General features: G+C 41.4%; 1 protein-coding gene across 4 annotated transcripts in view; it reads left to right on the top strand.

Annotated features, from left to right (window-relative positions):
• NRXN3 (neurexin 3) overlaps positions 1-14,928 on the top strand; it is a 1,454,076-nt gene that overhangs the window by 368,362 nt on the left and 1,070,786 nt on the right. For all 4 annotated transcript variants that reach the window (XM_033107567.1, XM_033107569.1, XM_033107568.1 and 1 more), the window contains 2 exons: positions 2,819-3,120; positions 8,978-9,139. In XM_033107567.1, the coding sequence (XP_032963458.1) occupies positions 2,819-3,120; positions 8,978-9,139 (464 nt within the window). The remainder of the gene's footprint in view (positions 1-2,818; positions 3,121-8,977; positions 9,140-14,928) is intronic.

Below are 14,928 nucleotides of genomic sequence, written 5' to 3'. Positions count from 1 at the left end.
AACGATGTCATTTTTCTTCTATGGCCTTCCACATGAAACAAGTTCTTTTGTTTTAAACACACCCGGAAGGGAAACATTTCTTATAATGTGCGAAAGTGATGTACATATGGTGGGGAGAATATGTTTCTGGCTCCATTTATCCAAGGTTTGGGATGGTTTGTAAGTCAATGCATGGTCCCATGGAATTATTCATGCCCTTTAAGAAGTAAAGTAGGAACATGTGTTATATCCAGAGTGATGAGCAAAAGAAAAGGTAGCTGATATACGGAGAAAAGTCCAGAGGTACTAGAAATCCGGAATAACACTAGCTGTCGTCTTGGATAATTCAGTCTTAGTAGCCAATGTCTTCTTTAATAAAATAAGGGCATTAAATCGGTCTCTAAAACCCCTTCTAGCACTAAAATTTATTATTTTGACAGACTCTTTGGTCTAATTACATGAAAAATATTAAGTACCACATAGTACATTAAATAACATCCTGGTGCCTTGCTGTTCTGCGTCAAGCCTTTCCCCTTCAAAGGGCACTCGATGATTAAGCTTCTCTTTCGGGGCCTCCTCTCCTTCCTCATTTATCTCAGTTCAGTAACTTAAATGTTTAAAGAAGACACCCATTAATGTAGCACGTGTGGTGCCAAGGGCAGGCGTCGCAGTGGGCTCTGCGCACATAGGAAAAGAGCTTAGCGCTGATAACTTTATTTGATTTAACATCTTCTCCTCTTAGATCGGGGTCACCTCCAGGGCTACTGGACATGGGCTTGTCCAGTTGCATTTTAACGAAGCCATTTCTTGAGAAATGAGAAGAGAGATCATGACAATAGACAGGGTACCAGGGTAATTGGTCGAATCTATTTCAAACATACAGATAGTGTCAAATTTCTACTTGATTTTTTTTTTTTTTTTTTTGCGATTGTTGGTAAAATGCATCAGGCATGGGTTATATGCTGAGCAGTACTTGCTGCTGATAGTATATGTGTATGAGACCCTGTGGTCACTTATACGTGGACAGATCCCTTTTGCTTACCAGTTATGTGTGCAAACAGAAATACGCAGATAGACACGTCGTTGAGGCGCTCTAGAACATACAGGACCAGCTTAATCCCCTTAACTCTCTGGAATAGGAAGTTGACTTTCATGTTTTAATGATGACAAGATTCTATGATTAATTTAATAGTACCTAGTGGGTGGTCATCTCCCCACATTATAAGAGAGATTCCTTTACAGCTCTTGCCTCAGGATGAGAAAACACTTATTTCATTTTACTTTAGTGACTTACCAAGGGCTGTGATGGTTGATAAGAACTGGAGTTGAGGTGAAATTGGCTTTGGCTAATAAGGTTGAAGTATAATTTTAGAAGGAAAACTAGAATTCACTCAACCTTATTTTGTAGCCCCCTCCCCTTAGAGGGAACCTGAATATCTAACCTTGTATTGGTGCCCATTTACTTCCATTAGTGAGGTGCTTTTGACAGCTTTTGGTCAAGCCTGACGTGAAGAAGGCCACTCTAAGTCATGCTGCCTGGCAGGAGGACAAATGGAAGTCCGCACGCAGTGTGTCAAAATTATACATCAAAGCAACAAATGATTAAAGAAAATATAGTTTATCCTCTTACCTTGACAAATATACCTTTGTAACTACCTGGTAAGCCAGGTTTACACTTAGAATTTTTGGATTCCTCAGAGTTCTGCACTGGGAAAAGCTAGCACACGGAGAACCGGCCCCTCTGGTCTTCAGCTGGTGGCCTATTCCCCTCCTCATCACACCTTTGGTATCACGGTGGGTCTGATACAAATGCACATGGGTGCTGCACCCCACAGGGCCAGGCTCTGCCCAGACTCCTGCAAACAGCCCCCCACGGCTGGGCCACAGACCATTCCTCAGCTGAAGGACTGCACATGGACAACACCATTTGTCTTCAGAAAATGGATCCAAGGAAGAGGCCTGCACAAGCCCTGGAAACAGGCTTGGGGCTCTTTGGGCAGGAAAGTACAGGATCCCAGTGCCTGGATATGGTCTTGTAAGAGAGCTGGGCTCCAGTGGAATGCCATCTTGGCCTTGTGGGTTCCTAGACCCATGGGGAGAAATGGTCTGACCAGGACCATGTGAAACAGGAGACCACCTCCCCCCCAGCCCCGCCCCAGAGCAGAGGCCCCTTTGAGTCTAAGGGGGGTATTGTGCTCTTAGAGAATATTACCAAATTTCATTCTGTTCCCTTGCGCTCATCTGCTTGATCACCTTCTCAGATACAAGCTCCTGTTTAATAACCCAGTCATGTTCCACCGGGCTTAGGACTCTACCATGGAAACCAAAGTTAGCAGGGTATTGATGGATAGAAATCAGAGCCAAATCTTTCAGGGTAATTGATTTTTAGTTTTTTGGTCAATAAATGTTACCCAGAGCTAAAGAACCCTTTGTCAGAACAGTTAATTATCCATTCTAAACCAGCTCCTCTACAAGCATTTAAAAGCCATCACTGAAGCAAAAGCAATGTACACCTCACTTGACCATTTTTGCATGACATTTCCCTTCAGGTTTTCCTCTGAGAAAATGTGAAAGGTAGCTAGCTCTCCCGCACCGTCGTGTTGGTCTTCTACCCTTGTACGGACGTGTCGCTTCTCTGCAGTTTGCTTCTCTGCTAGTTTCCCTAGCACTTAGATATCAGCCTTGTGGAAGAGTTGGAGGGAGTGTCATGCTAGTGTCAGCTCACTGGCAAGGACGGTGCCTTGGGGACACGTTCTCTTTGGTATTTGCAGGGATCTGACTCATGCCAGCCAAGGATTGACTGCTTACGTCTTTTTCTTTTCTTTTTTTCCCCCTGCAGCGCGAGAGGAGAATGTGGCTACTTTCCGAGGCTCAGAGTACCTGTGCTACGACCTGTCCCAGAACCCAATCCAGAGCAGCAGTGATGAAATCACCCTCTCCTTTAAGACCTGGCAGCGGAACGGGCTCATCCTGCACACGGGCAAGTCGGCTGACTATGTCAACCTGGCTCTGAAGGATGGCGCGGTCTCCTTGGTCATTAACCTGGGGTCCGGAGCCTTTGAGGCCATCGTGGAGCCAGTGAATGGAAAATTCAACGACAACGCCTGGCATGATGTCAAAGTGACACGCAACCTCCGGCAGGTAATGCTGAGGGGAGAGAGTGCCCGGAGGCGCATCTTAGGTAGTCAGCGAGGAAGGTGGTGAAGCAGACGATGGGGGAGGTGGAGAGGGCTGTAGGCACGGGTCTGGGTTTGTTGAAGTCTCACTTTCTCCCAGTCTTTGCAATTTCACAAGAAAAATTAGTAGAATATGCTTCTCCCCATACTTCAGTTCTCCATTTGTACTTGTTACTTAAGAAAAACATTCATTTGTATAGATGATAAAAGTTATAATGAGGACTTTCATTCCGTTTACTCTGCTTTCCTTTTTATCATTTTCTTAATTACATTTGAATCTTGTCATATTATTGTTAAATTCCATTAGAGACAGTGTTTTGTTTCTACAGCTTGGTAGACTTTCCTCATTCTTTGAATATATGTTTTTCTTTTTAATTAAGTTAATCATTATCATGATGCCATAATTTTAATTCCTTCCAAAAAACAAAAAAAGTCTTTCTTTTTTCCCTTCCTTTTAATTTATCTCCCCTTCCCCAATTTTGTTTTTTTTCGGTTATTATGTTAACCTCTAGCCTTGGGATGAATTAGCTGGAATCTTTCTGAATTCCTCTGTTTCTCTGTTCCTTGGTGCGGTGGTCCTACTTTATTGCCCCTGTCTCTACCTCCACGACTCTTCAGTTGATTGGGAGGCCTGGAAAGTGGAAGGACCCAAATAAAAAAGTCAACTATGGAGCAGCCTTTCCTGGTTCTGTCCGTGCTTGAGAACTCTCATCGCTTGCCGATTCTAAGCAGGCAACTCCGTCAGGTGACAAGACCCTCAGAAAGCCTTAGCCAAGTGAAGTTGTCTTCAATTTTATAACTACTACTAACAATTGTAATAATAATACCTCATCGGCCCACATCTGTTAAAAAAAACACACAAAACAAACAAAAACCTTTTCCTACAAAAGTCAAGGTCTGTGCCTGAGCTGAAACTGCCTTTTCCAGGTTGCGATTTCCACTTGGTTTTTCTTCTTGTGAATTTGTCATTAAACCCGGTTGGGCAGCATTCATCCTTTAATCAGAAAACATTATGCAAATTTCCAGAAAGTGCTTATCAAATTTTCTTCTGCAATATGATTGATTTCATGCCTTCTCATGTAAGTATGAAAGCGTAAGAACTGACAGGTGTTTGCATATGTTTTCTGTTTGATAAAAGTGTAACTCCTTAATAATGCTAAATAAATGGAGATGGCTCACACACGTTGGAAACACAATATTTGAGACACCCGTTTCCATTCTTAAGTATGTCAGGAAAGCCACCTGGTTGGGAGATTCTATTCTATCTGTGGTGAATTCTCTAAATAACACAAGACTGAGAGGATCCAGTCATCTTCATAGACACGGGTTGGACATCTTTGAATCACTGTTCTGTTTTTTTCTCCAAGGCCAAAGAACCCTATTGCTGATGTTTTTCTCCATCATCCCCCATCCATACTGACTCAGAAGAAATCTTCTCAACTGTCAAGAGAGCCCCAATCAAATTTCCATTTGCTAACATTATAAGGGCTTGAGTTGCAGAGAATAGGCGAAAAAGTGAAATAGGACCTTTTGCCAGTTTGGACTGGCAGGTATACAATAACATCTTTTAGGTATTAGTCAATGGAGGGGAGAATTTTCATGACCTGGGGAACAGAATCAGGTTGTGGTTTTCCCCAGCCAATCTGTTTCTTTACCTTTGTCTCACCCCACAGATTTGCTTGCCATTCTAGAAATGATTCCAATTAGTCGGAGAAAGGCTCACTTTTATTTCTATTTCTAACACTTTTCTTTTCTAAAATAGGATCGGGCTCCAATTCAGTTCTTTAAATTGAGAGGAGGATAAACCAAACTGTAATTCAGATATTAGTTGTCCAGTTTCATCAGAGCAAGCAGAGGAAAGCAACCCTGGAGGGTTTCTTTTCTAAGTTCTAAAACCCAGCTCCTCTTGGCTCTCGGAAAAGCCGTTTAGCCTTTCTACATCACCATTTTGTGAAACGGTGATTACGGTCCTCCCCAGCCATGTGTGGTGGTTAAACATGTAAAGTGCCTTATGTTCCAGAAGGATTATGAGCTCGTCCATGGTCTGGGTGCCAGACTCACTGTGACAGGCACATGATTTACAGGCCGAGTATTTTGTCACAAAGGTGAATGTGTCTGTTTGTCACCAACGATGCAGCTAAGCAGAGCTCTCAGTTCTAGACAAAGCTACAGAGTCCCTAAGGTGTTGGGACATTTTTGGTACAGGGAGTATAAATGTCGTAGGGAAAGTGCACCTAAGATTGACCTCACTGAAATCCTGAGTGAACTTTGTACCCAAATGCAATTTATTGAAAAGAGAGGAAAATCTCAGAAAAGCAGAGTTGATTTTGTAAATGTAATCCTTTCAATGCTGAATCATCTAATATTATTTTGCTCATTAAAAATACATTTATAACATCTTTTTGAGTTCCCCAGGATATATTTGAAGGGGTGGGAAGCCCCTGTCTATTTCAATTAAATTGTAAATCGCTTCATAAATATTTGATAACAAGCTTATGGCAGTTTCATCTAACTTTTTGGTAAGGTTGAATGGCTTCTGTGTCAAAAATTCATTTGAGGAAAGCTTCCTTGGAGTTCATTACCAAACGGAGCAGAACTTTCCCCATTTCTTCCTTCATGGTCATCTCTTCATGGTTCTGCCTTTGAGCCAAGTCAGGTCCATGGCCAGGAACTTTATTCTGCTTAAAGGAAGGAATGGGGACTTTCTGTTCCAAACTGTAGCTGGGATGAGGGGCCAAAGTATTTCTGTGGGGATTTTCTGGTTTTGCTTTGGTTTTGTTTGTTTGTTTGTTTGTTTGTTGGTCCATGACATTTCCTGAGTCCAAGATCAGATGAATTACTCGATATGCCACTTTTGTCAAACCACAAACACAAAACTGGGGTTATCAGTCTTCCAGCCTTCCAGCCTCCTGCTCAGGGTGTGTTGGCAATTTAGCATTGGAAAACAGCAAGGAGGAGGCTAATTGCAGGGCCTCTGTTATATTCAATCTGCCAGTCCCCTCTGCTCTCCGTTCAAGAAATTGCTTAAAAGCTTGAAAAGCATTCTTAACGAGAAATGGGGGGTGGAGGGGAGAGTGATTCCAACAGGAAGCATTCTAGCCAAGTAAAAAAATGACAGTAAGTTCTTCGGGTAATAGAGAAGACTCCAACTATTTTGATGCATTTTAACTGCACAGTTATTGTAAACTGAGAGGAAAGGAAAGAGGAGACCATTTCCCTCCTGCCACACAAATCCATGCAAACTCAGTTGGGCTCATGGATCTTTACGTTACCTATGTAAACCCAGAGTAAGGTACATAGTGTAGCCTTCCTATGCTCGATGTGACCTGTAAATGTTGCAAGTTCTTTCCATGCTAGCAGAAAGTCATTATCGTCCATGCTTATAGTCAGAGTCGGATGTGAGAAAACAAATCCCCAATGTATTGGTATTTCTGCTCTATCCATTTACCTACATATGGAATGATAAACTTTGGGGGTCTTTTCTTTCAGGAGAGTTAGGGGAATATGTATGTGCTAGAGGGTGGGCAGGGAAAGGGGGTGGTGTTCCTTCGGAAGAGCCCTTGGCAAGTAAGTATGATGCTAATTCTAACTGGGGTGAGGTTGTTCTGGGTGGTATTTGGAAGAAGCTGGGAGTTAAAATGCTAAGGTAGACTGCACCTCCTTCCCTGGCTGTGCCCAAGGTGTGAGGTTTTCCATAGGGTCCTGGTCTCATTGTCTCCCCCACTCTCTCTTTCTGTGTTGGGTGCCTTTTTTTTGAAAAACTAACACAAGATCATTCATGCAATGTGTCATTTTACTAACCGACTAATGTACTAACACCCTAACGACTCATCTTTGTTTTTTAGTTTTTTTAATTAACAATCGTTCTGTTCACAATTTTTAATTTCCTTTCTTCCCCCTTTTCCGCAAAGCACTCAGGCATCGGACACGCTATGGTAAACAAACTACATTGTCTGGTAGATATCATTCTTATTGTCTCTTTTTTTGGGTTTGCCGTGTGTTGCCCCCTTTTCCTCCCCCAACCCCCCTTTTATCCTCTTTAGACTTGTTTCTTCTTCTTTTAAAACTTTTGTTGAATTAAATGCAAGCTTTTCTTTTTCTTAAAAAAAAAAAAAAAAAAAAAAAGAGGGCAGGGATGCCCCTGTCCTGCAAATGATATTTGAACCAGTTTGGTTGGAACAATTTCCTTTCCAAAACAACATTTTTTTAAAGGAAAGTTTCTCCATTTAGCTAAATTTGTTTTGTTTTGTTTTCTTATTTTGCAACTTTGGAGTTACAGACTAGGGACGACAGGATTTATATTGAGGACTTTTCTAATCTCCGTATCTTCCTATCCCTCTCACTCTTCCTCCTTTCTTTTACTCTTCCCATTCCTTAATCCCTGTTTTCTTTCCCTTTTGTGTGGCCAAGGCTGCCACAGGTGATCTGGGGTGGAAAGTACTCTGCTTCCTGTATTCTTCTGTTCCTTTCTTTCACCTTACTCCCCATTGTGGCCAAAGGGAGCTCCGCCATTGTGTTCTCCATACCAGCTCTGCATGGCATGTTCCTGTCTCGTGGATGTCCCCATTGGCATCAAAATTTGTTCCCTCATTTTCCTCCCTGTTACTAACAACCTACCAATTATCAACCCAATTCCACGTTCTTCTCTCTCTTTTTTGTCTCCACTCTTTTTTGTTCTCCTCTCATGCCTCATGTATTTTGGGGTTGGGTTTGGACTTTTTCTTTTCTTTTTTTTCCTTTTTTTTAGTGAGGGAGGTGGCACGTAGGGGAATGACTACCTTTTCATTTTGAGTGTTTGTTTTCCTACTTCCATCTTGTTTTTCAGTTTGTGCAATGCATGTAAGAATGAAGTGAATTTTGATTCTTTCCTGTAATTCTCCTCATCCTTTCCCGCTTCCCTACCTTTTTTCTTCTGCCTTCTCTCTTGGCTCCAGATAATTTTTGCATGGGTGTGTCAGCGTGTGGTGTGTGCATGCTTTGATCCCCCCATCTCTTGTCTCTGTCCTCTGCTCCTTTCACGGATGTTGGGTGTATGGGTGCTCTTTCTTCCCTATGGGCATTATTATTTTATTATTATTATTATTATTATTATTATTATTATTATTATTATTTTGGTTATTATGCCTCATCATTCCTTTTTTTTTTTTTTTAAGAGCTGCCTTTTTTGATTTGGGTCATTTCTTCTCTTGGTGGTGGTGGTGGCAGTGAAGGGAGGGTAGGGGTTGGTGTCCTGGGGAAGTCCATGGCATGTATCATCCATGACATACCAAACTCAAGACTCTCCTTCTCCCCTCCCTGAATGCATGTTTGTCAGTGTGGTGTGAGTCCAAAAAGAAACAAATAAAAAAAGAAAAGAAAAAAGGAAAAAAATCCATGAATAACCAAAGACCAACCCCGAACAAACCCATCATCAAATGTCTCCTTTGCTGTTTTTCACTACCACCATAAATAACAATCAGTAAAAAAATAAGTGATCATTTTACCAGTGAACTGAGACAAGTGATGTCATCTGAGGATAGTTCCATTTTCTAGCCTGACTAAGTAAAGAGTGCAATGGGTAGAGCTAGTTGCTCAGCTTGGCAGTTGAAACAAACTTTCCCAGAAGCCTGCAGGGGAATGAAAACTGGAGGCTTGGGCCACAGAGAAGGCAGACCAGAAAATGGAACTTGGCTGCGCATACCAAAAGCAAACCAAATTAGAAAGAATACCTCACCAAAATCTTAATGAAAGTGAAGCCACAGGTGGGGGAAGCCACCGAATTGTAATAGGACTGTAAGGTCATTGTTGGGATTTCTTTTTTTGTCCCTATGTCTCTCCACCAGGTGACAATCTCTGTGGATGGCATCCTTACGACGACGGGCTACACTCAAGAGGACTACACCATGCTGGGCTCAGATGACTTCTTCTACGTGGGCGGGAGCCCAAGTACTGCTGACTTGCCAGGCTCACCCGTCAGCAACAACTTCATGGGCTGCCTTAAAGAGGTAAAGTGCACACACTCCATTTCATGTACTGACTGACTAAGGACAAATGAATTTTCCAGTTCAATGACTGGCTCTGTCATCTCATCTATTCTGTGAGGCCATAGGTGGTAGCAGAAAAGACTTTGGACTTGGAAAGAGATTCCTAGGTTTTGGTCACAGCGCTTAATCTGGTTGCGTGACCTCACATTTCCCACTAAAGCGATCTGTTCTATTTTCTCATCCATCTAATGGGGAACCTTATTTCACAAGTAGTTGTGGTTTATGAATTCAGTAAAATAACACAGACGAAAGGACTTTGGCATCATAAGGGACTAGACGTGTGTAAAGTTTGATTTCGTACTTTTGATTTGGCACAAAGGAAAGCTCTAGCTAAAAGTGGCTCAATTTGTGGTTGTGTGTCTTATCTAAAACATAACACATGTATTGTTTTACCTTGGCCAAGCTTGGTGTTCCCAAGAGTCTCATTATTTGAGATGAAGGAAAAGTCTCAGAATGAAACATTAAGGCCCAGAAGACTGGCTTTTCCTTTCCTCCCCCTGAAAGCTAGTAGCTGTGAGAAAGCAGGGGCTTTGCCATTACTCATTTATTACTATTGTTGCTGATGTGCTGAGACTTGAGTCTGAGAGCCAAGGAGCTTCAGTCAAGTGTAAGTTCAATCTCTAAGGTCAATTGCTGAGGCAAGAAGAATCAGACTTGATTTGGTAGAATTCTTGCAGAACACTGCGTCATCAAAGCCGTATACTGCACTTTTTTTGTTTAATCTAAGTTAAGGTTGATTTCGTAAAATAGGTATAAAATTTCCCTGGGGAAATTTTTTGAGCTGCTCACAGTGTTCTTTCTTGTAGATAAAGACCCTTGTGACATGTTATAAGCCTCCTTTCAGGACACATGTTTTCTTCTTATGGTTATTTGAAATTTATTGAACATCGGTCACATATGAGATGGTATTGCACGTGCGTTCCTTCACACCACTCCACTGTGAGCCATGTCCAGACAGGAGTTGCGTCTGTTATGCCTGGTATATGATAAGTACCTAATAAGTATTTATTGAATGGATAAATTTATCAAATAACCATTGGGTACAGTTTTGTGTGTGTGCTATAACTAAACTTAGTGTCTCTTTACCAGCCGACGTTTCTGTACTCAAAGAAGACTTTATAATCCAGGAAGCGAAATGAGATTGGTAACGTGAACAGTTATAGTTCAAAACACCATGTGTTTAGTGCCAAAGACTAACTATTCTAATTGAGTAGAGGAAATTTATACTTTTTAGTGGGGAGTCAGTTTTGGAGAAAAATTGATGTTTGCGCTGGGGATCGCTGCAATAAACCATGAGTGGGTTGGGAGGAACGGGTGGGAAGGAGAGACATGACAAAGGAGGGAGAAATCCAGTTACAGCTTGTTAATGTTCTTGGTCTGAGGGAGACCCCAAAGAATGTTTTCCTCTCTCTGCTGGACATTACCTAGTTTTCTGTTGATTACAGGGACTGCACTGGTCGTTCCTAATGGAATTGCGGTCACGTAGAACACTTCTTCCTGGGGATTTACTCCCATTTGGATAGAATAAAGGTAGAAGCTACCCAGTGTCTAATGAACCCTGAAAGGCTCTTACATACTGTTAAATCACACTGTCTTGGAATTGCACTCTCATCAGAAATAGATAGGAACATTCTGTTACCACATGTGTGGCTCAGGAAGGAATGAGACATTGATTGCAGTGGGGAACTCATCCATTTTTGTAGTGAAAGAGCCCTGAGCATGGAGTTTCTCCTGGATAGGATCTAGGAGTGGCCTCTAGGACCAGCTTTTTCTGATTCTGTGGAACCATCTCTCAATTATGTGTTTTGAGCCAAAGGAGCAATTTTCCAAATCTGTCAGTCAGGAAAGGTGCTCCTGAATATTTTGAAATAAACCTCATAAAAACAAGAAAATTCCTCTAATGACTTGCCGCCTGAAGAACCTAAAGTAAATAAAACGCCCCTCCTTCCCACCCGTCTCTCTCATTACCCAGGTAGAGAGCAGATAGCTTTAAAAGTCATTCAATTGCTTAAAACTTAAAGGCAGTTCTGAAAAATAGTGTCAATAACAGTAACTAGTAATAAAAATATACACCTGTCTTAGTTAGCAACAAAACTCTGTATTTAAATCCAGATAAAGTTAGAAAAATGAAAGTCTAAAACACTGGGAGAGATGGTAGGCACAATGAGAACTTTATTAACTTTTGTCCCCATCTCTCCTTTACATACATGTATAGTATTATATACGGTCTTTCAAAGGGACTTGGGAGGTTTTCTCATTTGTCTGAGTGTTTGAAACGGATACCTTTGAGTGTAATGTAGTTCTGGAACATTCTTTCTTCCCACTGAATCGTTACAATTCACTTCTGTGGGCAGGTCTGGGGAATTCTTCTCTTATTCTTGGTATTCCTCTGGCAATTTAGTAAGGAGCAAAATCTTCCAGCTACGTTGAGATTTTGCTCCTTGAAAATCCCCACTTACCTGTGTTGACTATTTACCTTTAGAACAGTCTCCAGTTATATTAAAATTTCTTCTTTCCTTACCCTATCTCTGTTTTCAGTTTTCTGTCTTCTCTTGCCATGTGTGGCTCTAAGTTACCTTAAGCCGAGCTGGGTGCGTTTATGTTATTTTCTTCAAAAGGGGGACATTTTAAAGGGCCTGTGGGGTTTCCCTTCCAGATCACTGATACTAAGCTCTGCCTCTACGATTGAGCCCAAAGGAGTGTGATTTCACTTGTGTGCACACTTCCTCACTTGATGCCACTGTAAAAGCCACAACAAAGCGTGTCCAGGTTGACATCAGACTACATTGTGGCTCTCCACACACCCTAGTTGTCAATACTAGATTTGTATCTGATTAAATATTAAAAAGCCAGCATCTTATCCCTCTTCATGTTTTAACATGTCTGTTTTGTTTTTGTTTTTGTGGTGCTCCCAGCTCCTAGAATGGTTCTCGGTACCTAGTGGGCCCTCAATAAATATTTGCTGAATGAAATCACATGTTTGCAAATTAATATATAGCTTTTAGGTAAATGTTCTTAGACACTATTGACCGCACGACTTTCTGGGATCACTAAAGAACATCTTGACGTGGCAATAGTTGAATCTTTCAGAACTGCCCCCACCCCCCAGCTCTGGGATATGAGAGAAGTATCACATAAAAAGGCTCAGCAAGGCTAAGAGAAATGGGTAGGAACTTCGTCTAGGAAAAACAGCATTGAAAAGACTTTGAGGGAGGAATGATAGTATAATATACAGAATACTGAGTTTAAGATCAGAAAAGCTGGTGGGAAATACCAGCTTTAACACTGACTCCATCGACTAGAATAAGCCGTTGATCTTATCTGAGTCTCAGTTTCCTAACCCACAACAGAGATAATAAAACTTCTGTTGTGTTCTTCTTAAGAACAAATGAAAATGTACACAAAAGTGAAACCATACAGAAATATACAGTGGTGTTTTTCTATGATTATTATTAAGGATTACGTGATACATCTTATAAAACAGTTTATAAATATAATTATAAGCATAAGTGAATATGTATTTACATGTGTGAATATCTCCATATTTTAAATATTAGGGAATCACTGTCTATGGGGGGAAAAACAACTTTTTTGTGAGGTTTGCTCTATTAAAATTCTCTCATCTTTCCTGAAATAGGGATAACCATCCCACTCACCCTCAGTCATCACCTAGTCTGTGGCCTTCCAACATTTGTTTATTTGACAACTGTCAATCTCTTTCAATTAAAATGTGAGTTCCATGAGGACAAAAGCCTCATCTGTTCACAGGTGTTTCCTCAGCACCTAGAAGAGTTCCCGGAAGAAAATAATGCACTCAACAAGTATGCCTGGAATAAATGAATAAATGAAGGAGCTAACTTTGTGGAGCTCTAAACTCTGGAATTTAGGTTAACAGATGCATACGGAAAACCCACAGTATGCCGAGGACTGTGATTAGATACGGAGATGAATCGGGTACAGTCCCTACCTTAGAGGACCTCTTAGTGAAGAAGACAGACACACAAATATAATTTCAATAAAAGGCAGTTAGTGTACAAAAAGAGGCATTTACGGGTGCAATGGGGCTGCTGAGGAGGACGACTTAACATATCCTGGGTTTCAGGAAAACTGTGCAGGAGACAGTGCCCAGCGTGAGGCTTGCAGATGAATAGAAGTGAGCAGGGAAGAGTGGAGGGAGAGGGGCCTCAGGATGACGGGACGGAATGCACAAAGGCATGGAGATGGGACACATCACAGTGTCTGGGTGAGAAGTCTACAGTTTGATAATTTCAGGGCACAAAAGATAGGATTAGGAGTTCTAAAAATGTAGCTACAAAGTTTGGAGGGGCCCGGTCAAAGAGAGCTTTATTTCATGCTACACCCTTGGACTTTTGTTTTCTAGGTAATGGGGAGCCACAGAAAGATCTTAAGTAGTAGAATGACACATTCAGGTTGGCTTCTTGTCCATCAGGCTTTAATTCCTCGAGGACTTGAGGACTGATGTTAGTCCATCTACTACTTTCCCCTGATGTATATTTTTGTCCTAGGAAGTTGATGAGTGGGTTGGGAATTGTGGTCCACTGACATTAGCGATGGGCCAGGAAAGTACTTCTCTGAATCAAAATTCCTACAAAAAAGAGCTTCCTTCTAACCCCCATTTCAGTTTACTATGACCCTCCCTGTCAAGACATAACTTTCTTCCTTCCTCTGTCCTTGACCTCGCTGAGCTATTATTGTTGGATGAAGCACAGTATGGTAGAGGAAAGACAAGTCAGGACCGAGTTGCATGGACAGTATTTTTAGCAGACTCACAAGGACCAGGCTCATCACAATATCCTTCTATGGGTTGGGGTCTTCTGTGTTGTTTAATTTGGTTCTTTCTACACCATCCTCCATTCTCCTCAATCTGTTACTTCTCCCTTGAGATGTTGGTTCTCCATTTGGCTCTTCCTTTTTCTATGGAGAAGTTCAAGTGCTTCTGAGACCTCTGGGACAGACTGGTCTATCTCACCTGTCTTTTCTCATGGCATCTCTACTATGGAAGAAGGAAAAGCAGAGAAGTGGCAGAGAAGAACACATATTTAAAAGAAAAAGGATTGGGTAGAAGAACGTCATTACGCACATTATATTCCACATCCCTTTGTGATTATTAGCCATTTAAAACCGAATGGGATTTTGCAGCCAGAGATAGTCTCTGAACAGATGATTAATGGTTTAATCTGTAATAACTTTACATTTTATAGAACTCTGATAGGAGTCCACATCTGGTGAGCCAAGCTATTTAAGGCTGTGTTAATTCTGTTAATTGCTATACGTTTGTTTGAATTGCTGGCACCTGCGGGCTTTGGGATAATGTGTTTGTTGTTGCTTTTTTAATTTTTTAGTATACTCATTTTATTTTACACTGTTTCACTGCTTTTTGTTGTTCTCTCTTATACTTTCACTTAATTTCTCTTCTGTTTTGTGTGTGTGTGTGTGTGTGTGTGTGTGTGTGTTCTCTTCTTCTGTCTCCAATCATTATACTTTTTTGTTTTTTCCCCCAACCTCACTGCTCCCCAAACTTTTGTTTGGGTATCCTTCCTGATTTCTCAGGTGGTGAAAACTATCTCTGTCCATAATCAGGTAAATTGACCTATGGCATTGGGCCTATACATTCCCTTTTTCCTAGCATCAAGAATCCTATGGCTGACAAAGATCAAGTGAGCGTTTTAGGGTCAGCATGGAAGATGAGAAGAGGGTTGGCTTTAGAAGCACAAGTTCAGGGTTTGAAT

This window comes from Rhinolophus ferrumequinum, chromosome 6, assembly GCF_004115265.2.
Source record: "Rhinolophus ferrumequinum isolate MPI-CBG mRhiFer1 chromosome 6, mRhiFer1_v1.p, whole genome shotgun sequence".
NCBI lineage: Eukaryota > Metazoa > Chordata > Mammalia > Chiroptera > Rhinolophidae > Rhinolophus > Rhinolophus ferrumequinum.
The sequence above is the reverse complement of the archived record's forward strand: the minus strand, read 5'-3'. Positions and strand labels throughout refer to the sequence as shown.